General features: G+C 53.4%; 1 protein-coding gene across 5 annotated transcripts in view; it reads left to right on the top strand.

Annotated features, from left to right (window-relative positions):
• The window catches only part of ARID4A (AT-rich interaction domain 4A), a 244,604-nt gene that overhangs the window by 207,741 nt on the left and 10,168 nt on the right, over nt 1–26,695 (top strand). For 3 of the 5 annotated variants that reach the window (XM_075329592.1, XM_075329591.1, XM_075329594.1), the window contains exons 20-23: nt 1,603–1,662; nt 1,783–3,006; nt 3,151–3,255; nt 3,403–3,609. In XM_075329592.1, coding sequence (XP_075185707.1) covers nt 1,603–1,662; nt 1,783–3,006; nt 3,151–3,255; nt 3,403–3,609 — 1,596 coding nt within the window. The remainder of the gene's footprint in view (nt 1–1,602; nt 1,663–1,782; nt 3,007–3,150; nt 3,256–3,402; nt 3,610–26,695) is intronic. The other 2 variants (XM_075329593.1, XM_075329595.1) reach the window with 1 other exon arrangement.

Below are 26,695 nucleotides of genomic sequence, written 5' to 3'. Positions count from 1 at the left end.
TCGGCGCTATTGGTGTTTTTTCAGAAGCGTCTAGCACGACGTCCGCAGGTACGCACGTTCCTGCAGGGGGTTTGGTCATATCGTCCCCCCGTACGAGCGGCCGTTAGATCCATGGGATCTGAACAGGGTACTAGTTGCTCTCCAGAAGCCGCCTTTCGAGTCTCTGACGGATGTTTCACTCTCTCGACTATCACGGAAAGTGGCCTTTCTGGTAGCGATCACGTCTCTTCGGAGAGTGTCTGAGCTAGCAGCGCTGTCATCCAAGGCTCCCTTCCTGGTGGTCCACCAGGACAAGGTAGTGCTGCGCCCCATTCAGGAGTTTCTCCCTAAGGTAGTATCCTCGTTTCATATTAATCAGGATATCTCCTTACCTTCCTTTTGTCCTCATCCGGTTCACCGGTATGAAATGGATTTACATTTGTTAGATCTGGTGAGAGCACTCAGAATCTACATTTCCCGCACGGCGCCCCTGCGCCGCTCTGATGCACTCTTTGTCCTTGTCGCTGGCCAGCGCAAGGGGTCGCAGGCTTCTAAAGCCACCCTGGCTCGATGGATCAAAGAACCAATTCTGGAAGCCTACCGTTCTGCGGGGCTTCCGGTTCCTTCAGGGCTGAAGGCCCATTCAACCAGAGCCGTGGGTGCGTCCTGGGCATTACGACACCAGGCTTCGGCTCAACAAGTGTGCCAGGCAGCTACCTGGTCGAGTTTGCACACTTTCACCAAACATTATCAGGTGCATACCTATGCTTCGGCGGACGCCAGCCTAGGTAGATGAGTCCTGCAGGCGGCAGTGGCCTCCTCGTAGAGGAGGGCTGTCTTGCAGCTCTAACTTGAGGTATTTTGTTACCCACCCAGGGACTGCTTTTGGACGTCCCAATCGTCTGGGTCTCCCAATAGAGCGCCGAAGAAGAAGGGAATTTTGTTACTTACCGTAAATTCCTTTTCTTCTAGCTCTTATTGGGAGACCCAGCACCCGCCCTGTTGTCCTTCGGGATTTTTGGTTTGTTTGCGGGTACACATGTTGTTCATGTTGAACGGTTTTCAGTTCTCCGATGTTACTCGGAGTGAATTTGTTTAAACCAGTTATTGGCTTTCCTCCTTCTTGCTTTAGCACTAAAACTGAGCAGCCCGTGATCCCACGGGGGGTGTATAGCCAGAAGGGGAGGGGCCTTACACTTTTTAGTGTAATGCTTTGTGTGGCCTCCGGAGGCAGTAGCTATACACCCAATCGTCTGGGTCTCCCAATAAGAGCTAGAAGAAAAGGAATTTACGGTAAGTAACAAAATTCCCTTCTTTACGAGGCTGCAAGTTCAGGCGCAGTGGGACACAAGTATGGTCACTTCTGATCGTCTGAATTGGCTCTTAAGGTGTCCTTACATAATAAAGTCCATTGAATCTGACAGCAGACTTGTGTATGGGGTGTCCTGGTGCCATACACCATATGATGTTGGGGAAAAAGCATTGAGCGTGAAGAAATCTTTTAACCCAATTCTTTGTTTCTTCAGTGGCAGCTAGATGCCACTTCTAGGAACATGTTTAGCACGTCCTTGCTCTATGTGCTGTACTTCTCCACTAATCCTTAGCCTTTATATCCTTTTCAAGCAGCACGCAGGCGGACAAGGAGAAACTCAGGAATGTACGACTCTGACAGATGCTCCAATGGTGAGTTTATATCCCTGGCAATATAAATAAGCAGGCGATAGAGATATATTATATATTCAGAGCAATTTACGGATCATATTCTGAGGCTTTCCTTGTAACGATTGATAACTCTGATTCCAGATTCATCCACGTCGGAAAGTGAGTCAGAAGAGGCTGCCGAAAAGTCACCGGTGAAGGAGGAGATTTTACCGACGGTTGAAAAGGAGCCCGAGCAAACGGACAGCTTGGTGGAAACCATCATTGAGCAGGAACCGGCACCGCTTGTTTGTGCTGCCAGCAATCAGGAAACGAGCCCAATAAAGCCAGCAGAGACTGAAGTGCCAGAGGTGGAAGAAAGCGAACAAATTGTTCAGACTTACATCAAGCAGACGGAAGACATTGTTGAAGTCAAGGAGACTGAAAATCTGCCAAAAAAAGGGAGAAGAAGCAAAGCAAAAGAGCCTATTGCGGAGAGCATAAAAAGCCTCCAAATCCCCATGGAAGAGAGCGTAGTGGAACCCAAGATTGAGCCCAAGGTAGAACCCAAAGTGGAACCTAAGGTGGTAGAACCCAAGGTAGAACCTATAGTTGATCCAAAAGTAGAGCCTGAAGTGTTGGACTTTCCAGCATTTGCTTCCTTACAGAGTAGGGAGTTTATCTTCATTCCAAAGGAATTGGAGCTTCCAAATGATCAACCGACGAAGGAGAAGAAAGGCTGTAAAAGGAAACCTGGGGAGCAAACATCCCCTGAAAAAAAGCTGCGCACAGAGTGCGAACCAGAGCTGCCCATCATTACTGCGGAGGAGAAGCTGGTAGAAAGCTGTGAAGCTCTGGAACCCATCAACACCATGAAGGAGGAGCTGGTCCAGAATACCAACGAGGAGATGCCCTCTCTAACCGCGGAGCTAGAACACGTACAGAGCACTAGGACGGAGGACTATGACATGCCAATGACTGAAGGCACAGCGATTTCCTACAGAGACGAGCAGGAGGATATAATGCCCATGATCGGACCAGAAACTCTGGTTTGTCATGAAGTGGACTTGGATGATTTTGATGAAAGAGACAAGGAGGAGGACATGGTAATATTGAAAACAGAGCCAGACACACAGACTTTACTTTCCCCCACGCTGCAGCCAGCGGTCCTCCCACCTCATACTTATTCCGAGCCTTCTCCCCTTGCACTGAGCCATGACGAGTCTCACAGTATAAAGAGCGAGAGTGACATTACCATCGAGGTGGATAGTGTGGCGGAGGAATCACAAGAAGGCCTGTGCGAGAGCGAGTCCGCTAATGGCTTTGAAGCCAGCACCACATCTAGCAACTGCAGCATAACCGCTCAGGAAGTCGAGATGCGGGACAAAGGTAATCTATCCTATTTACACTAATGGCGACCATGACACCTCGTTACCCAGACATCTGCAGCGCGCTTCTCTGCTGGTTCTACCATTATGTGGTCTGCATGTTCTCATTGAATCATAGGTGAAATTTTCTTTTTATATTTCTAAGGCCATAAACGGATCAGTGACAGCAACATTGGAGCACTAGCCAAGAAGCAGAAGCGCACACCAAAGCGGCTAAATCCTTCACTGAAATCTGAGAAGAATGGAATCGGTAAGTCGCCCGTACTTGTCTTCTGATGACCGCCTCGGAATATTTTGAAGAAGTCCATTTTGTGTGTTTTGTTTTTTTTTTGTTTTTTAAATGAATGTTTTACCACATTACAAATTGTTTAATTATTGGTAATGTTATGATTTTCAGGGCAAAGCAGTGACAGCGAAGACCTCTCTGCCGTGGATAGCGCCAGTAAGTGCTCTCCATCTAAACACATAATTGTCCCCAAGCCTCAGAAGATTATGCGATCACCAGCAAGAATCACGTCTCCTCACACAAAAGATCTGGAGAAGGATAAACATCGAGAGAAACACCAGCACTCCTCAAGGGCTTACAAGTGGACGTTACAGCTCAGTAAGTACATGATCTGTGACCGTAATGGCCTGTTCATGTCCATTCAATCCAATAAATTGGCTAGATCCAAAAAAGTGAATGGAGACTGAGCAGGGGAGGTAAGGACTGGTTGGTCCGCTACCATCCAGGTAACACGTAGCCTCATTAATAATATGGAAGGTGCGGCAATGAATGGCATTGTGTCTTGCAAAACCCCCAACGTGCTTATGATTTTTACTGGATGGGGAATTATGGAGATTTTGGGTGAATGAACGTCTATCAATACAAAAACAAATTTGCTAAAACAGGAGCCACTGCTATAAATGGATTTCGCCTCTGGTCCTCTTAAAGTCACCCTTCTCTATCATCATGTTCAAATGCTTTTAAAAGGATGATTTCTTTATCGTTCCTTTGGGAGACCCAGACCATGGGTGTTTAGCTTCTGCCTCCGGAGGACACACAAAGTACTACACTTAAAAGTGTAGCTCCTCCTTCTGAGCTTATACACCCCCTGGTAGCCAGTCCTAGCCAGTTTATTGCTTTGTCAGGAGGCATACATCCACACATGCATTCTCATCTGATTTGTTTGACTTTTGGAAAGAGTTTGAAGAAAAGCGGGTCCATGTCTGGACTTCCGGCATGTCCATTCTCACCACCCTGTGTCGGCGGTGTTGTTAAGGTTGATTTACAAGGCCGCAGCCTTACATGCCGCGCTCCTTCACCATCCCTTCTGGGCTCTGGCTTGAAGTGGGAGCCAGCACGGTCTCCATGCTTGGCAGGAGTCCGGTCTCCATCCACAGCCCCTTGAGGATTCTGTTGGACCGGAGCACTCATCCCCAGGGACATGGCCCTGCGTCTCAGCAGCTAAGTACCTGAGACGTTTATGTTGGGGGTCCCGGTTCTTAATTGTAAGGGGAGAGTATGCTGTATGTGATTGTTTTAACTTTTCCGGCGGGTTCTCTAGCTTTTGCCTGAGAACCGCGCCGATGGTGCCTGCTTGTCGGCCTCGCCGCTTAAATTTAGGCCCTGGCTTCGCCGGAGGCCTAGTTTCATTTTCCTGCCCTCGCATGTCACTCATGCAGAGGGGCAGGTTCGGCTCCTCCCAGCGGCCGTTCTACACAGGGGAGGGACACTCCCCACTGCTGGGGCGTCCCTCCTTCCCTGCAGGTCTCTATAGCCCTCCAGTTCCCGCTCTTTTATAGGAACGCCCTCTTCTCAGGCAGAGTTCACTCTGCTCTGGGACATCCTGCATTCTGCATCTCTGCTGAGGTGCTGCGCTCTGGGGGACCGGGCTTCGGGATCTGGAGGGCACACAACACCGCGCTCAGCGGTCTGGTAAGCCACAGCCAGTCTCCGGTTGTGGACCTCTGTATATTCTCCCTGGGGTTCATTCTCTGCAAAGCCCCCACTCCAGCAGCAACACAAGGAGCAAGGCTCCAAAGCTTTATTCTACATGCACTGCATGTAAGCTCCTGCTGCCTGAGCCGAGCACCTATCCACATTGTGATGTCTGCTCTAACTTGGCAGTCTCACCCCCAGTGGTCTCTCAGGCTGCTGCACCTGTGACTGAACCCCCGGCCTGGGTAGAGTCCTTTTCTAGGTCCATATCCCAGTCATTTGCTGAGTCCATGGGACTTTTGTCCAGGACTTTGATGAATATGCATCAGCCTCCCTCACAGGGTGCCTCTAATACTCTTGACAGAGGACTCCTATCCTCTGACCTCTGTCCATCGTAGCTCACGGAGGATTCATCATCTGATCCCAGACTCGTCCTAAGAGAAGGCGCAGGGTTTCCTCCCCCCTCCCCATCCCACGGCTCTGTCTCAAGATGAGGAGGATGCCCTCACTGGGGGCTCGGAGGCTATGTATCCCATCGATTTCTCTGAAGGTGACTCAGATCTTAGTGATTTGATTGCTTCTATTAATTCTGTGCTGGATCTCAATCCGCCAGTGTCAGAGGAGCAACTCTCTTTGGCAGAAAAACATCAGTTTACCTCGCCTAAGAGAGTGAAGAGTGTGTTCTTTAACCACTCCAGTTTTCAGACCGCTGTGACCAAACCCAAGGCCTGCCCTGACAAACGCTTTTCAAAGCGTGGTTCTGATGACCGGTTTCCATTTCCACCTGAGGTGGTCAAGGAGTGGTCTCACTCCACAAAGGTAGACCCTCCGGTGTCTAGGCTCTCAGCCCGGACCGTTGTGTCGGTGGCTGACGGCACCTCACTTAAGGATTCCCCTGACCGTCAGATTGACCTTCTGGCCATATCTGTGTATGAAGCTGCGGGGTCCGCGTTTCCCCCGACTTTCTTCAGCGCTCTATTGGGAGACCCAGACGATTGGGTGTATAGCACTGCCTCCGGAGGCCACACAAAGCAATTACACTAAAAAGTGTAAGGCCCCTCCCCTTCTGGCTATACACCCCCAGTGGGATCACTGGCTCACCAGTTTTCTGCTTTGTGCGAAGGCGGTCAGACATCCACGCATAGCTCCACTGTTTGTAGTCAGCAGTAGCTGCTGGCTATATCGGATGGAAGAAAAGAGGGCCCATATGGGGCCCCCAGCATGCTCCCTTCTCACCCGCGGTGGTGCTTGTAAGGTTGAGGTACCTATTGCTGGTACAGAGGCTGGAGCCCACATGCTGTTTTCCTTCCACATCCCCTGGAGGGCTCTGTGGAAGTGGGATCTTGCCGGCCCCCAAGCCCTGGGGCCGGGCTCCATCCACAGACCCAGAGAACCTGCTGGATTTGGAGCGGGAGTGCCGTTCAGGGACAAGGCCCTGCAACTTTCAGGTACTCTGTGTCCCCGGCAGGCACGGACACTCTCAAGGCTTGCTGAGCGTTATAGTGCGCCGGGGACAGTAGCGCTGTGCGCTGGGGTTAGGTCACTGCAGCTTTGCTGAGTGACGTTACATGTTGGGAACTACTGCGCCGACCGCTACTGGAGCGGCGGCGCAGCTGCGACTTGTGGTGCGCCGGGGACTTTGCGCCGACCGCGCTTTTACGGCGGCGGCGCTTCTAACTTTAGCCCCCGGCTTCTGCGGCCTAGCGCCGCTTCGTTCCCGCCCCCACCCTGTCAATCAGGGTAGGGGAGAGACGCTGCTCAATGGGCAGCGCCGAGGGCTGGAGCTTTATTTACATGCTCCAGCCCTCTCACTAGGCACAGTGGGAAGCAGGCTTCCCGCTTTTCGTCTGTATACGCCCAGGGCCCGCCCCCCCTCTCCACAAGGACGCCGGCAGCCATTACACATGCGGTCTGGCTGGGGAAAGGCAGCAGGCTCTGGGAGACCCAGACTAAAGGGATTTCGGCGACCACACACCCGCTCCTAAGCGGACGGTAAGCTGCACTTTAGTGCTGGCCCCACTAGTGCCTCAGTGTTATATTGGTGTACTTTTTTCTTGGTACCATATATATATATATATATAGTTGCACTGTAAGGTCGCTTCTTGGCTGGACACCCTGTACTGCTCTGAGGAGGCAGCAACATGTCATCCGCAAAACGCAAGGGTGCCAAGGCACAGGCTGTGTACACTGTTTGTACTGCATGTGGGGCTAATCTACCAGCAGGCTCCAACGACTCTCATTGTGTGCAATGTTCAGTCCCAGTGGCACTTCGTCAGCCAGAGCCTATGGTGGTAGTGGCCCAGGCAGAGACGCCTGTGAACCCTGCCCCGGTGACGGGGACAGACTTTGCAGTTTTTGCTGATAAAATGTCTGTGACTATGGCAAAAATCCTGGAGACCTTGCAGTCCAGGCCAGTTGCTCAGACCATGGACACTGCTGTGTCTATGCTCTCCGGTCCCCCTCAGTTGGAACTAATCCGTACTTCAGGGGGGTCTCAAGCATCACAGGCTGAAGTCTCTGATTCAGATGACAGTCCCAGGCAGCCTAAGCGAGCTCGCTGGGAAAGACCCTCCACGTCTTCACACTGCTCAGGGTCTCAGCGACAAGAGTCTCTCTGTGATGAGACTGAGGACGGTGATCAGGATTCTAATCCTGAGGCCCCTCTCAATCTGGATGCCCCTGATGGTGACGCCATGGTTAATGACCTTATATCGGCAATTAATAGACTGTTGGATATTTCTCCCCCAGCCCCTTCTGCAGAGGAGGCAGCTGCACAGCAGGAGAAGTTCCATTTCCTATATCCCAAGCGTAAATTAAGTGCTTTTTTGGACCACTCTGACTTCAGAGAATCGATCCAGAAACACGACGCTCATCCAGACAAGCGTTTCTCTAAACGTTCTAAGGATACCCGTTATCCTTTTCCCTCTGAGGTGGCCAAACGCTGGACCCAGTGTCCAAAGGTGGATCCCCCAATTTCCAAGCTTGCGGCTAGATCCATAGTCGCAGTAGAGGATGGCGCTTCACTTAAAGATGCCAACGACAGACAGATGGACCTTTGGTTGAAATCTGTCTATGAATCTATCGGCGCGTCGTTTGCTCCAGCATTCGCGGCCGTGTGGGCACTCCAAACTATTTCAGCTGGTTTAGCACAGGTGGATGCTTTCATACATCCAGCAGTGCCGCAAGTGGCGTCCCTAACTTCGCAAATGTCTGCGTTTGCGACCTATGCTATCAATGCTGTCCTAGAATCTACGAGCCGTACCGCTATGGCGTCCGCCAATTCTGTGGTTTTGCGCAGAGCCTTGTGGTTAAAGGATTGGAAAGCAGATGCTGGTTCCAAAAAATGCTTAACCAGCTTGCCATTATCTAGAGACAGACTGTTTGGTGAGCCATTGGCTGAAATCATAAAACAGTCCAAGGGTAAGGACTCTTCCTTACCACAGCCCAGAGCAAGTAAACCTCAACAGAAAAAGTGGCAGTCGAGGTTTCGGTCCTTTCGAGGCTCGGGCAAGGCCCAATTCTCCTCGTCCAAAAGGACTCAGAAAGAACAAGGGAGCTCAGATTCCTGGCGGGCTCACTCACGCCCCAGGAAAGCAAATGGAGGAACCGCTTCCAAAGCGGCTACCTCATGACTTTCGGCCTCCTCCCTCCGCATCCTCGGTCGGTGGCAGGCTCTCCCGCTTTTGCGACATTTGGCTGTCACAGGTCAAAGACCGGTGGGTAACAGACACTCTGTCTCGCGGGTACAGAATCGAGTTCAGTTCTCGGCCTCCACTTCGGTTCTTCAGAACCTCCCCACACCCCAACCGAGCAGATGCCCTGCTGCAGGCGGTGGACTCTCTAAGAGCAGAAGGAGTCGTGATCCCTGTCCCCCCTCAGGAACGGGGGCGAGGATTTTACTCCAATCTCTTTGTGGTTCCAAAAAAGGACGGCTCCTTCCGTCCTGTTCTGGACCTAAAACTGCTCAACAAGCATGTGAACGCCAGGCGGTTCCGGATGGAATCCCTCCGCTCAGTCATTGCCTCAATGTCTCAAGGAGATTTCCTAGCATCAATAGACATCAAAGATGCTTATCTCCACGTGCCGATTGCTACAGAGCACCAACGCTTTCTACGCTTCGTGATAGGAGACGACCATCTTCAGTTCGTAGCTCTGCCATTTGGTCTGGCGACAGCCCCTCGGGTGTTCACCAAGATCATGGCGGCAGTGGTAGCAGTCTTGCACTCTCACGGACACTCTGTGATCCCTTACTTGGACGATCTACTGGTCAAGGCACCCTCTCAAGAGGCATGCCAACTCAGCCTGAATGTTGCACTGGAGACTCTCCAGGCGTTCGGGTGGATCATCAACTTCCCAAAGTCAAATCTGTCACCGACCCAATCACTGACGTATCTTGGCATGGAGTTTCATACTCTCTCAGCGATAGTGAAGCTTCCGCTGGACAAGCAGAGGTCTCTACAGACTGGGGTGCAGGCTCTCCTTCAAGGTCAGCCGCACTCCTTAAGACGCCTCATGCACTTCCTCGGGAAGATGGTGGCGGCAATAGAGGCGGTTCCGTTTGCGCAGTTTCATCTGCATCCACTTCAATGGGACATTCTCCGCCAATGGGACGGGAAGTCAACATCCCTGGACAGGAAAGTCTCCCTTTCCCAAACGGCCAAAGACTCTCTGCAGTGGTGGCTTCTTCCCACCTCATTATCACAGGGAAGATCCTTCCTACCACCGTCTTGGGCGGTGGTCACGACAGACGCGAGTCTGTCAGGGTGGGGAGCAGTCTTTCTCCACCACAGGGCTCAGGGTACGTGGTCTCAGCAGGAGTCCACCCTTCAGATCAATGTTCTGGAAATCAGAGCAGTGTATCTTGCCCTTCTAGCCTTCCAGCAGTGGCTGGAAGGAAGGCAGATCCGAATTCAGTCGGACAACTCCACAGCGGTGGCATACATCAACCACCAAGGGGGGACACGCAGTCGGCAAGCCTTCCAGGAAGTCCGGCGGATTCTGATGTGGGTGGAAGCCACAGCCTCCACCATATCCGCAGTTCACATCCCCAGCGTAGAAAACTGGGAAGCAGACTTCCTCAGTCGCCAGGGCATGGACGCAGGGGAATGGTCCCTTCACCCAGACGTGTTTCAGGAAATCTGTCGCCGCTGGGGGGTGCCGGACGTCGACCTAATGGCGTCTCGGCACAACAACAAGGTCCCAACCTTCATGGCACGGTCTCGCGATCAAAGGGCGCTGGCGGCAGACGCCCTAGTGCAAGATTGGTCGCAGTTCCGGCTCCCTTATGTGTTTCCACCTCTGGCACTCTTGCCCAGAGTGCTACGCAAGATCAGATCCGATTGCAGCCGCGTCATACTTGTCGCCCCAGACTGGCCGAGGAGGGCGTGGTTTCCGGATCTGTGGCAGCTCACGGTCGGCCAACCGTGGGCACTCCCAGACCGACCAGACTTACTGTCCCAAGGGCCGTTTTTCCATCGGAATTCTGCGGCCCTGAACCTGACTGTGTGGCCATTGAGTCCTGGATCCTAACGTCTTCAGGATTGTCCCAAGGGGTCGTTGCCACCATGAGACAGGCTAGGAAGCCCACGTCCGCTAAGATCTACCACAGAACGTGGAGGATATTTTTATCCTGGTGCTCTGCTCAGGGAGTGTCTCCCTGGCCATTTGCATTGCCTACCTTTCTTTCTTTCCTGCAATCTGGGTTAGAAAAAGGTTTGTCGCTCGGCTCCCTTAAAGGTCAGGTCTCGGCGCTATCCGTCTTTTTTCAGAGGCGTTTGGCACGCCTTCCTAAGGTGCGCACGTTCCTACAGGGGGTTTGCCATATCGTACCCCCGTACAAGCGGCCGTTAGATCCATGGGATCTGAACAGGGTACTAGTTGCCCTCCAGAAGCCGCCCTTCGAGCCTCTGAAGGAGGTTTCACTTTCTAGACTATCACAGAAAGTGGCTTTTCTGGTAGCGGTCACGTCTCTTCGGAGAGTGTCTGAGCTGGCAGCACTATCATCCAAGGCTCCCTTCCTGGTCTTCCACCAGGACAAGGTTGTGCTGCGCCCTATTCAGGAGTTTCTCCCGAAGGTGGTATCCTCTTTTCATCTTAATCAGGATATCTCTGTGCCTTCGTTTTGTCCTCATGCAGTTCATCGGTATGAGAAGGATTTACATTTGTTAGATCTGGTGAGAGCACTCAGAATCTACATTTCCCGCACGGCGCCCTTGCGCCGTTCGGATGCACTCTTTGTCCTTGTCGCTGGTAAGCGCAAAGGGTCGCAGGCTTATAAGGCTACCCTGGCTCGATGGATCAAAGAACCAATTCTTGAAGCCTACCGTTCTGCTGGGCTTCCGGTTCCATCAGGGCTGAAGGCCCATTCTACCAGAGCCGTGGGTGCATCCTGGGCATTACGACACCAGGCTACGGCTCAACAGGTGTGCCAGGCAGCTACCTGGTCGAGTCTGCACACTTTCACCAAACATTATCAGGTGCATACCTATGCTTCGGCGGACGCCAGCCTAGGTAGAAGAGTCCTGCAGGCGGCAGTTGCCTCCCCGTAGGGGAGGGCTGTCTTGCAGCTCTAACATGAGGTATTTCTTTACCCACCCAGGGACAGCTTTTGGACGTCCCAATCGTCTGGGTCTCCCAATAGAGCGCTGAAGAAGAAGGGAATTTTGTTACTTACCGTAAATTCCTTTTCTTCTAGCTCTTATTGGGAGACCCAGCACCCGCCCTGTTGTCCTTCGGGATTGTTGGTTTGTTTGCGGGTACACATGTTGTTCATGTTGAACGGTTTTCAGTTCTCCGATGTTACTCGGAGAGAATTTGTTTAAACCAGTTATTGGCTTTCCTCCTTCTTGCTTTTGCACTAAAACTGGTGAGCCAGTGATCCCACTGGGGGTGTATAGCCAGAAGGGGAGGGGCCTTACACTTTTTAGTGTAATTGCTTTGTGTGGCCTCCGGAGGCAGTGCTATACACCCAATCGTCTGGGTCTCCCAATAAGAGCTAGAAGAAAAGGAATTTACGGTAAGTAACAAAATTCCCTTCTTTGCAGCAGTGTGGGCTCTCAAAGCCATCTCTGCTTCTCTAGAGGAGATGCATTCCCTCACCAAGGAATCTATGCCTGAGATGGTTACCTTAACTGCTCAGGCTTCAGCTTTTTCATCCTATGCCATGTCTGCCATGTTGGAGGCTTCTCACCGCACTGCGGTGGCTTCGGCTAACTTCCTCGCTATCCGCAGGATTTTGTGGCTTCGAGAGTGGAAGGCAGATGCTTCTTCCAAGAAGTTTCTTGCTGGGCTCCCTTTTGCTGGTTCACGGCTGTTTGGTGAACAGCTGGATGAAATCATTAAAGAAGCTACTGGCGGGAAGAGTACTTCCATGCCACAAACCAAGACCAGGAAACCCGCCCAGGGTAGGAATCAATCGAGGTTTCGTTCCTTTCGTTCCTCCAACTGGTCATCCTCTAAGCCTTCCGCCTCGTCCGCTAACTCAGCCAAGGATCAGAAATCCAACTGGCGCCCAAAAGCGCGCCCGCAGAAGACCGCAGGAGGTTCGGCCACTAAGGCAGCTTCCTCATGACTCTCGGCCCGCTCCAGCCACGTCCTTAGTCGGTGACAGGCTCTCCCACTTTGGCGACGCTTGGTTAAAGCAAGTCTCCGATCAGTGGTTGAGAGACATCATATCTCACGGCTACAGGATAGAATTCTCTTCCAGCCCTCCAAACAGATTTTTTCTCTCAACTCCCCCCTGCTCCAAGGCCGCCGCCTTCTCGCAGGCCGTGGCGTCCTTGCAGGCAAACGGAGTGATTGTCCCAGTTCCCGCTAAGGAACGGTTCCGAGGTTTTTACTCAAATATCTTCCTAGTTCCAAAAAAGGACGGTACCTTCCGGCCCATCCTGGATCTCAAGCTTCTCAACAAGCATGTCCGGGTGCGGCATTTTCGCATGGAGTCTCTGCGATCAGTCATTGCCTCTATGACCCGAGGGGAGTTCCTGGCGTCCATCGACATCAGAGATGCCTATCTGCATGTGCCAATCGCAGTGTCACATCAGCATTGGTTACGTTTTGCGATAGGAGAGGATCATTTCCAATTCGTGGCTCTCCCCTTCGGGTTAGCCACGGCCCCTCGGGTATTCACCAAGGTCATGGCGGCAGTGATTGCGGTCCTGCACCTCCAGGGGTTAGCAGTGCTTCCTTATCTGGACGACCTTCTGGTCAAGGGTACATCCAGCGCAGACTGTCAGCGGAGTGTTTCGCTCACTCTCGCCACCCTAGCCCAATTCGGGTGGATTGTCAATCTTCCCAAATCCACTCTGACTCCGACCCAGAGTCTCACGTACCTAGGGATGCAGTTCAAGACTTTGCCGGCACTTGTGAAGTTGCCCTTAATCAAACAGCAGTCTCTCCGGCTAGCGGTGCGCTCTCTCCTGAGGCCCCGCCGTTATTCCCTCAGGCGCCTGATGCAGGTGCTGGGTCAAATGGTGGCCTCCATGGAGGCGGTTCCCTTTGCCCAGTTCCATCTGCGTCCTCTGCAGCTGGACATTCTCCGCTGTTGGGACAAGCGGCCTTCCTCCTTACAGAGGTTAGTGGCTCTGTCGCCACGGACCAGGAGCTCTCTTCAGTGGTGGCTTTGACCCTTCTCCCTGTCCCAAGGGCGCTCCTTCCTGACTCCGTCCTGGGTGATTCTCACCACGGATGCCAGCCTATCCGGCTGGGGAGCGGTACATCTCGACCACAGAGCACAGGGCACTTGGACTCCATCCGAGTCAGCCCTTTCAATCAATGTGCTGGAAACCAGAGCTGTGCTTCTAGCTCTCCTAGCCTTTCACCACCTGTTGGCGGGCAGGCACATTCGAGTCCAGTCAGACAACGCGACAGCGGTTGCCTACATCAATCACCAAGGCGGGACACGCAGCCGCCTGGCAATGTTGGAGGTCCAATGCATTCTTCAATGGGCGGAGGACTACAAGTCCACCATATCCGCAGTCCACATCCCTGGCGTAGAAAACTGGGAGGCAGATTATCTCAGCCGTCAATCCGTGGACGGTGGCGAGTGGTTCCTGCACCCGGCAGTGTTTCAGTCAATCTGCCGCAATTGGGGCACTCCGGACGTGGACCTAATGGCATCCCGTCACAACAACAAGGTTCCGGTTTACGTGGCTCGCTCCCACGATCCTCAGGCCTTCGCCGCGGACGCTCTGGTTCAAGACTGGTCCCAGTTTCGCCTGTCCTACGTGTTTCCCCCTCTAGCTCTCTTGCCCAGAGTCCTGCGCAAGATCAGAATGGAGGGCCGTCGAGTCATCCTCATTGCACATCTTCCGGACCGTCCAGACCTGCTCTCGCAAGGTCCGTTTTTCCGCCCGAATTCTGCGGAACTCAAATTGACGGCGTGGTTCTTGAGTCCTGGATTTTGATGGCTTCTGGTATTCCTCCTGAAGTAATCTCCACTATGACTCGGGCCCGTAAGTCTTCCTCTGTCAAGATCTATCACAGGACTTGGAAAATTTTCCTGTCCTGGTGTCGCTCTTCCGGCCATTCTCCTTGGCCATTCTCGTTGCCGACCCTTCTGTCTTTTTTACAGTCCGGTCTGCAGCTAGGACTGTCCCTCAACTCTCTCAAGGGACAAGTCTCAGCTCTATCAGTGCTGTTCCAGCGGCGTCTCGCCCGGCTGGCTCAGGTCCGCACCTTCATGCAAGGTGCGTCTCACATCATTCCGCCTTATCGGCGGCCCTTGGATCCCTGGGACCTTAACTTGGTCCTCACGGTATTGCAGAAACCCCCTTTCGAGCCCCTTAGGGAGGTTTCTGTGTATCGTCTTTCTCAAAAGGTGGCCTTTCTAGTTGCCATAACTTCTCTCAGGAGAGTCTCTGATTTGGCTGCGCTCTCCTCGGAGTCACCTTTTTTGGTTTTTCACCAAGACAAGGTAGTTCTCCGTCCGAACCCGGACTTTCTTCCTAAGGTGGTCTCTCCCTTCCACCTTAACCAGGATATTTCCTTGCCTTCCTTCTGTCCGGCCCCTGTTCATCGCTTTGAGAAAGCGCTGCATACTCTAGATCTGGTGCGTGCTCTCCGGATCTATGTGTCTTGCTCCGCTGCGCTTAGGCGGTGCACCTCTCTTTTTGTGCTAACCACAGGGCGGCGCAAGGGTCTCTCTGCTTCTAAGCCGACCTTGGCCCGTTGGATTAGATCGACCATTTCGGACGCCTACCAGAGTACTCAGGTGCCTCCCCCGCCGGGGATCAAAGCACACTCGACCAGAGCTGTCGGTGCCTCTTGGGCTTTTAGGCACCAGGCTACGGCTCAACAAGTCTGTCGGGCTGCCTCTTGGACTAGCCTGCATACCTTTTCGAAGCACTACCCAGTGCATGTTCATGCTTCGGCAGATGCGAGCTTGGGCAGACGCATCCTTCAGGCGGCTGTCTCCCACTTGTGAAGTTAGGCTCCGCCTACTTCTTAGTTTTTTCTGTTTATTCCCACCCAGGGACAGCTTTGGAACGTCCCAATGTCTGGGTCTCCCAAAGGAACGATAAAGAAAAAGATAATTTCTTCGGCGCTCCATTGGGAGACCCAGACGATTGGGTGTATAGCACTGCCTCCGGAGGCCACACAAAGCAATTACACTAAAAAGTGTAAGGCCCCTCCCCTTCTGGCTATACACCCCCAGTGGGATCACTGGCTCACCAGTTTTCTGCTTTGTGCGAAGGAGGTCAGACATCCACGCATAGCTCCACTGTTTAGTCAGCAGTAGCTGCTGACTATGTCGGATGGAAGAAAAGAGGGCCCATACTAGGGCCCCCAGCATGCTCCCTTCTCACCCCACTTGCGGTTTGTAAGGTTGAGGTACCTATTGCTGGTACGGAGGCTGGAGCCCACATGCTGTTTTCCTTCCCCATCCCCCTGAGGGGCTCTGAGGAAGTGGGATCTTTCCGGCCACCAAGCCCTGAGGCCGGGCTCCATCCACAGACCCATAGAACCTGCTGGATGTGGAGCGGGAGTGCCGTTCAGGGACAAGGCCCTGCAACTTTCAGGTACTCTGTGTCCCCGTATGGCAGGCCACGCACACTCCAGGCTTGCTGGGTGTGCTAGTGCGCCGGGGACTGTAGCGCTGTGCGCTGGGCTTATAGTCCCTGCAGATTACTGGGGGACTTTACGTGTGGGGACCGCCGCGCCGACCGCCCCTGGAGCGGCGGCGCAGCTGCGACTTGTAGTGCGCCGGGGACGCGCCGACCGCGCTTTTACGGCGGCGGCGCCTCTAACTTTAGTCCCCGGCTTTTGCGGCCTAGCGCCGCTTCGTTCCCGCCCCCACCCTGTCACTCAGGGAAAGGGAGAGACGCTGTTCTATAGCAGAGCCGAGGGCTGGAGCCTTATTTGCATTCTCCAGCCCCCTTCACTAGACACAGTGGGCGCCGGGTTCCCGCTCTTGTCTCGGGCACGCCCTCGGCCCGCCCCTCTCCTCTGGACGCCGGCAGCCATTCCGGCACGCAGAGCGGGAAAACGGAGACAAGCGCTGAGCTAGCACAGGATTCCGGCGCCACACACCCGCTTTTGTGCGGGCGGTAAGCGGCAACTAAAGTGCTGACCCACTAATGCCCAAGTGTCCTGTTGTATTTTTGTACGGTCGCTATTCAGGATGCAGACCTAGAAACAGCAGCAAAAGATCAGGGGTGCTAAAGCACAGGCTCTATATGCTGCTTGTCTTGCATGTGCTGCAGTGTCATGTGTCCTTTATTCTTGTATGCTTTACATTGCACTGTAAGGGCTATTCTTGGCTGTCTACCCGCCTAGATGGCTAGACAGCGGCAGCAAACAGCAATGGTGCTAAGGCACAAGCTTTCAATGCTGCTTGGATTGCATGTACTGCAGAGTTTATTTTCATGCTTGTACATTCACTGCATGTCGCTATTCTTGGCTAATGCTCCTTGATGACTAGACAACAGCAGCAGAAAAGCAAGGGTGCTAAGGCACAAGCTTTCAATGCTGCTTGGATTGCATGTGCTGCAGTGGTTATTTTCATGCTTGTATGCTATACATTCACTGTATGTCGCTTTTCCTGGCTAATGCTCCTGAATAACTAGACAACGGCAGCAGAAAAGCAAAGGTGCCAAGGCACAGGCTTTCAATGCTGCTTGTACTGCATGTGCTGAAGTGTTTATTGTACTTCATGCTTGTATGCTATACATTGCACTGTACGGTCGCTATTCTTGGCTAATGCTCCTAGATGGCTAGACAGCAACAAAAAAAAAAAAAAAGCATGGGTGCCAAGGCACAGGCTTTCTATGCTGCTTGTACTGCATGCGATACTGTTCCAGGACCCCCAGTGTGTGCAATTACTCTACGGGGTCTCTGCTACAGGTGGCCAAAAGAACCACCTGTGATCCCTGTCCAGGGACAGGGACGGAGTTGCAGTTTCCGCTGATATATTGTCTGTGACTATGACTAACATCTTACAGACTTTGCAGTCCAGACAGACCTTGGGCAATGTTGATTCAATGCCCCTGGCCACCCTGATTTCGAAACAAATCATGGCTCCAGGAGGGTCCCATGCATCCCAGAGTGCATGCTCTGACACGGACGACAGTCCCAGACGGCCTAAGCGAGCTCCCTAAGAACGGCCCTCGACTTCATCACAGTACTCTCTGTATGATGATGCAGACGTAGCTGTTCAGGACTCTGATCCTGAGACCGCTCTCAATCCGGATACACCGGATGGTGACGCTATAGTGAATAATCTTATAGCGTCCATCAATGGAAGGTTGGGTATTTCTCCCTCAACTCCTCCAGTGGAGGGGTCAGCTTCACAGCAGAAGAAATCCCTATTTCGGTATCTCAAGCGTATATTGAGTACTTTTCTGGTCACTCTGACTCCAGAGAAGCAGTCAGGAACACCACGCCTATCCCGATAAGCGTTTCTTCAACCGTATTGAGGATACGCGTTGTCTCTTCCCCCCTGACGTGCTCAAGCGCTCCAAGGGTGGATCCCCCAATCTCCAGGCTTGCGGCTAGATCTATAGTTGCAGTGGAAGATGGGACTTCACTTAAAGATGCCATTGACAGACAGATAGCCCTCTGGTTGCAATCTGTCTATGAAGCTATCGGCGGGTCGGTTGCCCCGGCATTCGCAGCCATAGAGGCACTCCAAGCTATTTCAGCTAGTATTGCGCAGAGGGACGCGGTCACATGTACATCTTGGCCGCAGTAGCGTCCTTCACCTCGCAATGTCGGCATTGCGACTCAAGCTGTTTATGCTGTCCTGGACTCTACGAGCCGTACGTCAGTGGCGTCCGCCAACTCAGTGTTGTTACGCTCCTAGTGTTAAGGGATTGGAGCAGATGCTGCTTCCACAAAAGTGCTTAACCAGATTGCCTTTATCTGGTGACAGACTGTTTCGTGAGCGGTTGGATTAAATCATTCAACTGTCCAAGGGTACGGATTCTTCCTTACCCCAGCTATCAAACAAGACCCATCAGGAGAAGGGACAGTCGAGGTTTCGGTCCTTCCCAGGCTCGGGCACGTCCCAATTGCCCTCGTCCAACAAGACTCAAAAGGCTCAGAGGGGCGCAGGTTCCTGGCGGGCTCAATCACGCCCGGAGAAGGCAGCCGGAGGAACCGCTACCAAGGCGGTTTCCTCATGACTTTCAGCCCTCTCTCTCCGCGTCCGCGGTCGGTGGCAGACTCCCCCGCTTTAGCGACATTTAACTGCCACAGGTCAATGGCCGGTGGGTGAGAGACAGTTTGTCGCAAAAACTTCCTCACCGGCCGAGCCGAGGCTCTTCTGCAGGCAGTAGGAGTCGTAATCCCGGTTCCTCCTCAGGAACAAGAGACACTTTTTACTCCGATCTGGTCGGGGTGACAAAATAGGACGACTCCTTCCGTTCCGTTCTGGACCTTAAACTGCTCAACAAGCACGTGAAAACCAGGCGGTTCCGGATGGAATCCCTCCGCTCCGTCATTGCCTCAATGTCTCAAGGAGATTTCCTAGCATCAATAGACATCAGGATGCTTATCTCCACGTGCCGATTGCTCCAGAGCACCGGCGTTTGCTACGATTCGTTATTGAAGATGAGCATCTTCGGTTTGTAGCCCTACCCTTCGGTCTGGCGACAGCCCCACGGGTTTTCACCAAGTTCATGGCAGCAGTGGGACCACTCCCGCACTCTCAGGGTCACCCTGTGATCCCTTACTTAGACCATCTACTTGTCAAGGCACTCTTTTAAGAGGCATGCCAACACAGCCTGAACATGGCGCTGGAGACTTCCCAGAGTTTCGGGTGGGTCCTCAACTTTTCAAAGTTAAACCCAATCGCTGGCATATCTTAGCTTGGGGTTTCACACTCTCTCAGCGATGGTGAAGCTTCCACTGGACAAACAGCGGTCACTACAGACGGGGGTGCAGTCTCTCCTTCAAGGAGACACCTCATCCAGAGGCAGTCCCTTTCACGCAGTTTCATCTGCGTCCACTTCATTAGAACATTCTTCGCTAATGGGAGGGGAAGTCGATGTCCCTACACAGGAACGTCCCCCTTTCTCAGACGATCAAGGACTCTCTTCAGAGGAGTCCACTCTTCAGATCAATTGTCTGGAGCTCTGGGCAGTGTATATTGCCCTGCAAGACTTCCTGCAGTGGCTGGAAGGCAAACAGATCCGAATTCAGTCGGACAATCCACAGCGGTGGCATACATCAACCACCAAGGCGGACTACGCAGTCGGCGAGCCTCCCAGGAAGTCCGCCGGATTCTGCTAGGGGTGGAAGACAGAGCATACACCATATCCGCAGTTCACATCCCGGGCGTAGAAAACTGGGAAGCAGACTTCCTCAGTCACCAGGGCGTGGACGCAGGAAAATGGTCTCTGCACCCGGACGGGTTTCACGAATCGGCACAACAGCAAGGTCCCGGTTTTCATGACGATCAAAGAGCTCTGGCGACAGGCATCTCACGGTCGGTCAACCGTGGGCACTACCAGACCGGCCAGACTTACTGTCCCAAGGGCCGTTTTTCCATCTGAATTCTACGGCCCTGAACCTACTGTGTGGCCATTGCGTCCTAGATCCTAGTGTCCTCAGGATTATCCCAAGGGGTCGTTGCCACCATGAGACAGGCTATGAAGCCCACGTCTACTAAGATCTACCACGGAAGTGGAAGATTTTCTTTTACTGGTGCTCTGTACAAGGAGTGTCCCCCTGGCCATTGGCATTGCCTACTTTTCTTTCCTTCCTGCAATCTGGGTTGGAAAAGGGCTTGTCGCTCGGCTCCCTTAAAGGGCAAGTCTCGGCGCTATTGGTGTTTTTTCAGAAGCGTCTAGCACGACGTCCGCAGGTACGCACGTTCCTGCAGGGGGTTTGTCATATCGTCCCCCCGTACGAGCGGCCGTTAGATCCATGGGATCTGAACAGGGTACTAGTTGCTCTCCAGAAGCCGCCTTTCGAGTCTCTGACGGATGTTTCACACTCTCGACTATCACAGAAAGTGGCCTTTCTGGTAGCGATCACGTCTCTTCGGAGAGTGTCTGAGCTAGCAGCGCTGTCATCCAAGGCTCCCTTCCTGGTGGTCCACCAGGACAAGGTAGTGCTGCGCCCCATTCAGGAGTTTCTCCCTAAGGTAGTATCCTCGTTTCATATTAATCAGGATATCTCCTTACCTTCCTTTTGTCCTCATCCGGTTCACCGGTATGAAAAGGATTTACATTTGTTAGATCTGGTGAGAGCACTCAGAATCTACATTTCCCGCACGGCGCCCCTGCGCCGCTCTGATGCACTCTTTGTCCTTGTCGCTGGTAAGCGCAAGGGGTCGCAGGCTTCTAAGGCCACCCTGGCTCGATGGATCAAAGAACCAATTCTTGAGGCCTACCGTTCTGCTGGGCTTCCGGTTCCATCAGGGCTGAAAGCCCATTCTACCAGAGCCGTGGGTGCGTCCTGGGCATTGCGTCACCAGGCTACGGCTCAACAGGTATGCCAGGCAGCTACCTGGTCGAGTCTGCACACTTTCACCAAACATTATCAGGTGCATACCTATGCTTCGGCGGACGCCAGCCTAGGTAGAAGAGTCCTGCAGGCGGCAGTTGCCTCCCCGTAGGGGAGGGCTGTCTTTGCAGCTCTAACATGAGGTATTTCTTTACCCACCCAGGGACAGCTTTTGGACGTCCCAATCGTCTGGGTCTCCCAATGGAGCGCCGAAGAAGAAGGGAATTTTGTTACTTACCGTAAATTCCTTTTCTTCTAGCTCCTATTGGGAGACCCAGCACCCGCCCTGTTGTCCTTCGGGATTTTTGGTTGTTTTTCGGGTACACATGTTGTTCATGTTGAATGGTTTTCAGTTCTCCGAGGTTACTTCGGAGTGAATTTGTTTAAACCAGTTATTGGCTTTCCTCCTTCTTGCTTTTGCACTAAAACTGGTGAGCCAGTGATCCCACTGGGGGTGTATAGCCAGAAGGGGAGGGGCCTTACACTTTTTAGTGTAATTGCTTTGTGTGGCCTCCGGAGGCAGTGCTATACACCCAATCGTCTGGGTCTCCCAATAGGAGCTAGAAGAAAAGGAATTTACGGTAAGTAACAAAATTCCCTTCTTTGTTACTTACCGTAAATTCTTTTTCTTATAGTTCCGTATTGGGAGACCCAGCTCCCTACCTGTTGCCTGTTGGCAATTTTCTTGTTCCGTGTGTTATCACTGGCTGTTGTCGTGGACAGAGTCTCCAGTTGTTCCGGTTCTTACTCGGTTCTACTTGTGGGTGGCTATTCTCCTTCAGCTTTCTTTGTCGCTCCATTGGGAGACCCAGACAATTGGGTGTATAGCTTCTGCCTCCGGAGGCCACACAAAGTATTACACTGAAAAGTGTAACCCCTCCCCTCTGCCTATACACCCTCCCGTGCATCACGGGCTCCTCAGTTTTATGCTTTGTGTGGAAGGAGGCACACATCCACTCATGCATTCCCATTTTAGTCAGCAGCAGCTGCTGATTTTATCGGATGGAAGAAAAGAGGGCCCCCACAGGGCCCCCGGCATGCTCCCTTCTCACCCCACTACGTCGGCGGTGCTGTTAAGGTTGAGGTACCCATTGCGGGTACAGAGGCTGGAGCCACATGCCGTTTTCCTTCACCATCCCTTAGAGGCTCTGGGAGAAGTGGGATCCTGACCGGTCATCCATTCACTGGGACCGGGCTCCCTCCGCAGCCCCTGTGGGAATCTGCCGGACAGGAGTCTATGTATTCTCAGGGACAGGGCCCTGCATCTAAAGGTACTCTGTGTCCCCATGGGGACTGTGCATGGAGCGCTTGTTTCACAGACGCTGCAGCAGCTGCTGGTTTGTGAAGACCGGGACTTCCGCGCCGACCGAGCCTGTTTGTCGGCCGCGGTATTAAATTTAGTCCCCGGCTTCATTGCGGCCTAGTACCATAACTCCCGCCCCCGGGCCTGCCAGTCAGGGGTAAGGGCGGGACGGTCGACCTGACGTCGGCAGTGAGGGCTGGAGCATACTTTAGGTTTCCTCCCCCCCCCCCCTCACTGATCACTGTGGGGCCCCAGATTCCCGTACTTTACTAGTCGCCGCCCACGGCTCCCTCCTCCCCTGAGAGCTCCGGCAGCCATTTTTACACACATTCTGCCGGTGGAGGATTTCAGGAACGAGCTCTGCAGCTCTGGGAGACCTAAGGCAGGGAATCTGGTGGACACACACTCCGCTTTGGGCGGTCGGTAAGCCACACCGGTCACCCGGTGCTGGTCCCCCTAGGGTGCCGGAGTATATATATATATATATATATATATATATATATATATATTTGTATATATTTTCTCTGTTCGGCCGGGTTGTTTACTTTTGGCTATATACCCTCAGTGATCACTCTCCTAGGAGACAACAGCATGTCGTCCACAAGGAGCAAGGGCGCTAAGGCAAAGGGTTTTTTTGCAACCTGTACCTCTTGTGGGGCTATGTTACCTGCGGGTTCCACCTACCCTCACTGTGAGCAATGCTCGACCCCTGTTGCACTTGCTCAGCCGGAGCCTCGGTCACTAGTGGGCCCCTCGGATCAGGCAGACCCTCCTGCTTCCACTGTCCAGGCGGCAGGGACAGAGTTTGCAGTTTTTGCTGAGAAACTCTGAGTCGCTTTCACAATCCATGGCTCAGTCTATGGACAAATGGTCTGCCAAGCTACTAGAAGCCTTGCAGTCCAGACCGGTCCTTACACAGGCCCCGGGCACTGTTGGATCATCGCCTCCAGGCCCCTCTCGGTCTGCGCCGCAGCGTGCTCCTGGGGTGGCCCCTAGGTCTCACGTGGAGGACTCCTGCACGGACCACAGTCCCAGACCGGCTAAGCGGGGTCGCTGGGAATCTTCCCCGACTTCCTCATGCTGCTCGGGGTCTCAGCTTCAGGACTCTCTGGAGGACGAGGCGGACGTCGCAGCTCAGGGCTCTGACCCTGACGTTGCCCTCAATCTTGATACACCTGAGGGGGACGCCTTAGTAAATGATCTTATATCGTCCATCAACCAGGTGCTAGATCTTTCTCCCCCACCTCCACCTATAGAGGAGTCGGCTTCGCAGCAGGAGAAACACCAGTTTAGGTTTCCCAAACGTACACGGAGTGCGTTTTTCGATCACTCTAACTTCAGAGATGCTGTCCAGAAGCACAGAGCATTTCCGGACAAGCGCTTTACTAAGCGCCTTAATGACACACGTTACCCCTTCCCCTCTGACATAGTTAAGGGTTGGGCTCGATGTCCCAAGGTGGATCCTCCAGTCTCTAGACTGGCAGCTAGATCTGTAGTATCAGTTGCAGATGGCTCATCGCTCAAGGATGCCACTGACAGGCAGATAGAGCTCCTGGTGAAATCCATCTATGAAGCCACAGGCGCGTCTTTTGCCCCGGCCTTTGCAGCCGTGTGGGCACTCCAAGCTATCTCAGAATGGCCAGAGGAACTCCTATGCGTGGCGGTCTAAGTCACACCCCCAAAAAACCGCCGGAGGCACTGCCTCCAAGGCGGCCTCCTCATGACTTTCGGCCTCCCCGAACCGCATCCTCGGTCGGTGGCAGGCTCTCCCGCTTTTGCGACGCCTGGTGGCCACATGTCCAAGACCGATGGGTGAGAGACATTCTGTCTCACGGTTACAGGATAGAGTTCAGCTCTCGTCCTCCGACTCGTTTCTTCAGAACATCTCCGCCCCCATCTCGGGCCGGCGCACTTTTTCAGGCTGTGGGCGTTCTGAAGACAGAAGGAGTGGTGATTCCCGTTCCCCCTCAGGAACATGGTCACGGCTTCTACTCCAACTTGTTCGTGGTGCCAAAGAAGGACGGATCATTCCGTCCCGTTCTGGACCTCAAACTGCTCAACAGGCATGTGAGCACCAGAAGGTTTCGGATGGAATCTCTCCGCTCGGTCATCGCTTCGATGTCACAAGGAGACTTCCTAGCATCAATCGACATCAAGGATGCTTATCTCCATGTGCCGATCGCACCCGAACATCAACGCTTCCTGCGTTTCGCCATCGGGGACGAACACCTTCAGTTCGTGGCACTGCCTTTCGGCCTGGCGATAGCCCCACGGGTCTTCACCAAGGTCATGGCATCCGTTGTGGCGGTCCTACACTCTCAGGGACACTCGGTGATCCCTTACTTAGACGATCTCCTAGTCAGTGCACCCTCCCGGGTGGCGTGTCAACACAGCCTGACCGTCGCTCTGGCGACTCTCCAGCAGTTCGGGTGGCTCATCAACTTCCCAAAGTCCAAGTTGACACCGACCCAATCACTGACTTACCTCGGGATGGAGTTTCATACTCACTCAGCGGTAGTCAAGCTACCGCTGGACAAACAGCTTTCGCTGCAGACAGGGGTGCAATCTCTTCTTCGGGGTCAGTCACACCTCTTGAGGCGCCTCATGCACTTCCTGGGGAAGATGGTGGCAGCAATGGAGGCAGTGCCCTTCGCGCAGTTCCATCTGCGCCCACTCCAATGGGACATTCTCCGCAAATGGGACAGGAGGTCGACGTCCCTCGACAGGAACGTCTCTTTCCCTTGCAGCCAAAACCTCTCTTCAGTGGTGGCTTCTTCCCACTTCTCTATCGCAGGGAAAATCCTTCCTGCCCCCATCCTGGGCTGTGGTCACGACGGACGCGAGCCTGTCAGGGTGGGGAGCAGTTTTTCTCCACCACAGGGCTCAGGGAACCTGGACTCCGATAGAGTCTTCCCTTCAGATCAATGTTCTGGAGATAAGGGCAGTGTATCTAGCCCTAAAGGCGTTCCATCGGTGGCTGGAGGGCAGGCAGATCCGCATACAGTCGGACAACGCCACGGCGGTCGCGTACATCAACCACCAGGGCGGCACGCGCAGCCGTCAAGCCTTCCAGGAAGTCCGGCGGATTCTGCTGTGGGCGGAAGCCACAGCCTCCACCATCTCCGCAGTTCACATCACGGGCGTAGAAAACTGGGAAGCAGATTTTCTCAGTCGTCAGGGCATGGATGCGGGGGAATGGTCTCTTCACCCAGACGTGTTTCGAGAGATCTGTCGCCGCTGGGGAACGCCGGACGTCGATCTCATGGCGTCACGGCACAACAACAAGGTCCCGGCCTTCATGGCACGGTCTCAAGATCACAGAGCTCTGGCGGCGGACGCGTTAGTTCAGGATTGGTCGCAGTTTCGACTCCCTTATGTGTTTCCTCCTCTGGCGATGTTGCCCAGAGTGTTACGCAAGATCAGATCCGACTGTCGTCGCGCCATTCTCGTCGCTCCAGATTGGCCGAGGCGGTCGTGGTACCCGGATCTGTGGCATCTCACGGTGGGTCAGCCGTGGGCGCTTCCAGACCGCACAGACCTGCTGTCACAAGGGCCGTTTTTCCATCTGAATTCTGCGGCCCTCAACCTGACTGTGTGGCCATTGAGTCCTGGCTCCTAGCGTCGTCTGGTTTATCTCAGGATGTCATTGCCACTATGAGACAGGCCAGGAAACCAACGTCCGCCAAGATCTATTACAGGTCGTGGCGGATCTTCTTGTCCTGGTGCTCTGATAAGGGTTTTACTCCCTGGCCTTTTGCCTTACCTATTTTTCTTTCATTCCTTCAATCCGGAATGGACAAGGGTTTGTCACTCGGCTCTCTCAAGGGACAAGTATCGGCGCTCTCAGTATTTTTTCAAAAGCGCCTGGCAAGGCTTCCGCAGGTCCGCACGTTTCTGCAGGGAGTTTGCCACATAGTTCCACCCTACAAGCGTCCGCTGGAACCCTGGGACCTTAACAGGGTGTTAATGGCTCTTCAAAAACCACCTTTCGAGCCGCTGAGGGATGTCTCTTTATCACGTCTTTCGCAGAAGGTGGCATTTCTTGTGGCAATTACCTCACTCCGAAGAGTGTCGGAGCTTGCAGCGCTGTCATGCAAATCCCCTTTCCTGGTTTTTCACCAGGATAAGGTGGTTCTGCGTCCTGTCCCGGAGTTTCTCCCTAAGGTGGTATCTCCTTTTCATCTCAATCAGGATATCTCCTTACCGTCATTTTGCCCTCATCCAGTTCACCAGTGTGAAAAGGATTTGCATTCATTAGATCTAGTGAGAGCACTCCGGCTCTACGCGTCTCGCACGGCGCCCCTGCGCCGTTCAGATGCGCTCTTTGTCCTGGTCGCTGGTCAGCGTAAGGGTTCGCAGGCTTCCAAGTCAACTTTGGCTCGGTGGATCAAGGAACCGATTCTTGAAGCCTACCGTTCTTCGGGGCTTCCTCTTCCTTCGGGCCTGAAAGCCCATTCTACCAGAGCCGTGGGTGCGTCCTGGGCATTGCGACACCGGGCTACGGCTCAGCAGGTGTGT

This window comes from Anomaloglossus baeobatrachus, chromosome 12 (assembly GCF_048569485.1).
Source record: "Anomaloglossus baeobatrachus isolate aAnoBae1 chromosome 12, aAnoBae1.hap1, whole genome shotgun sequence".
NCBI lineage: Eukaryota > Metazoa > Chordata > Amphibia > Anura > Aromobatidae > Anomaloglossus > Anomaloglossus baeobatrachus.
Note: the sequence above shows the minus strand (reverse complement) of the source record. Positions and strands in the feature narration are given on the sequence as shown.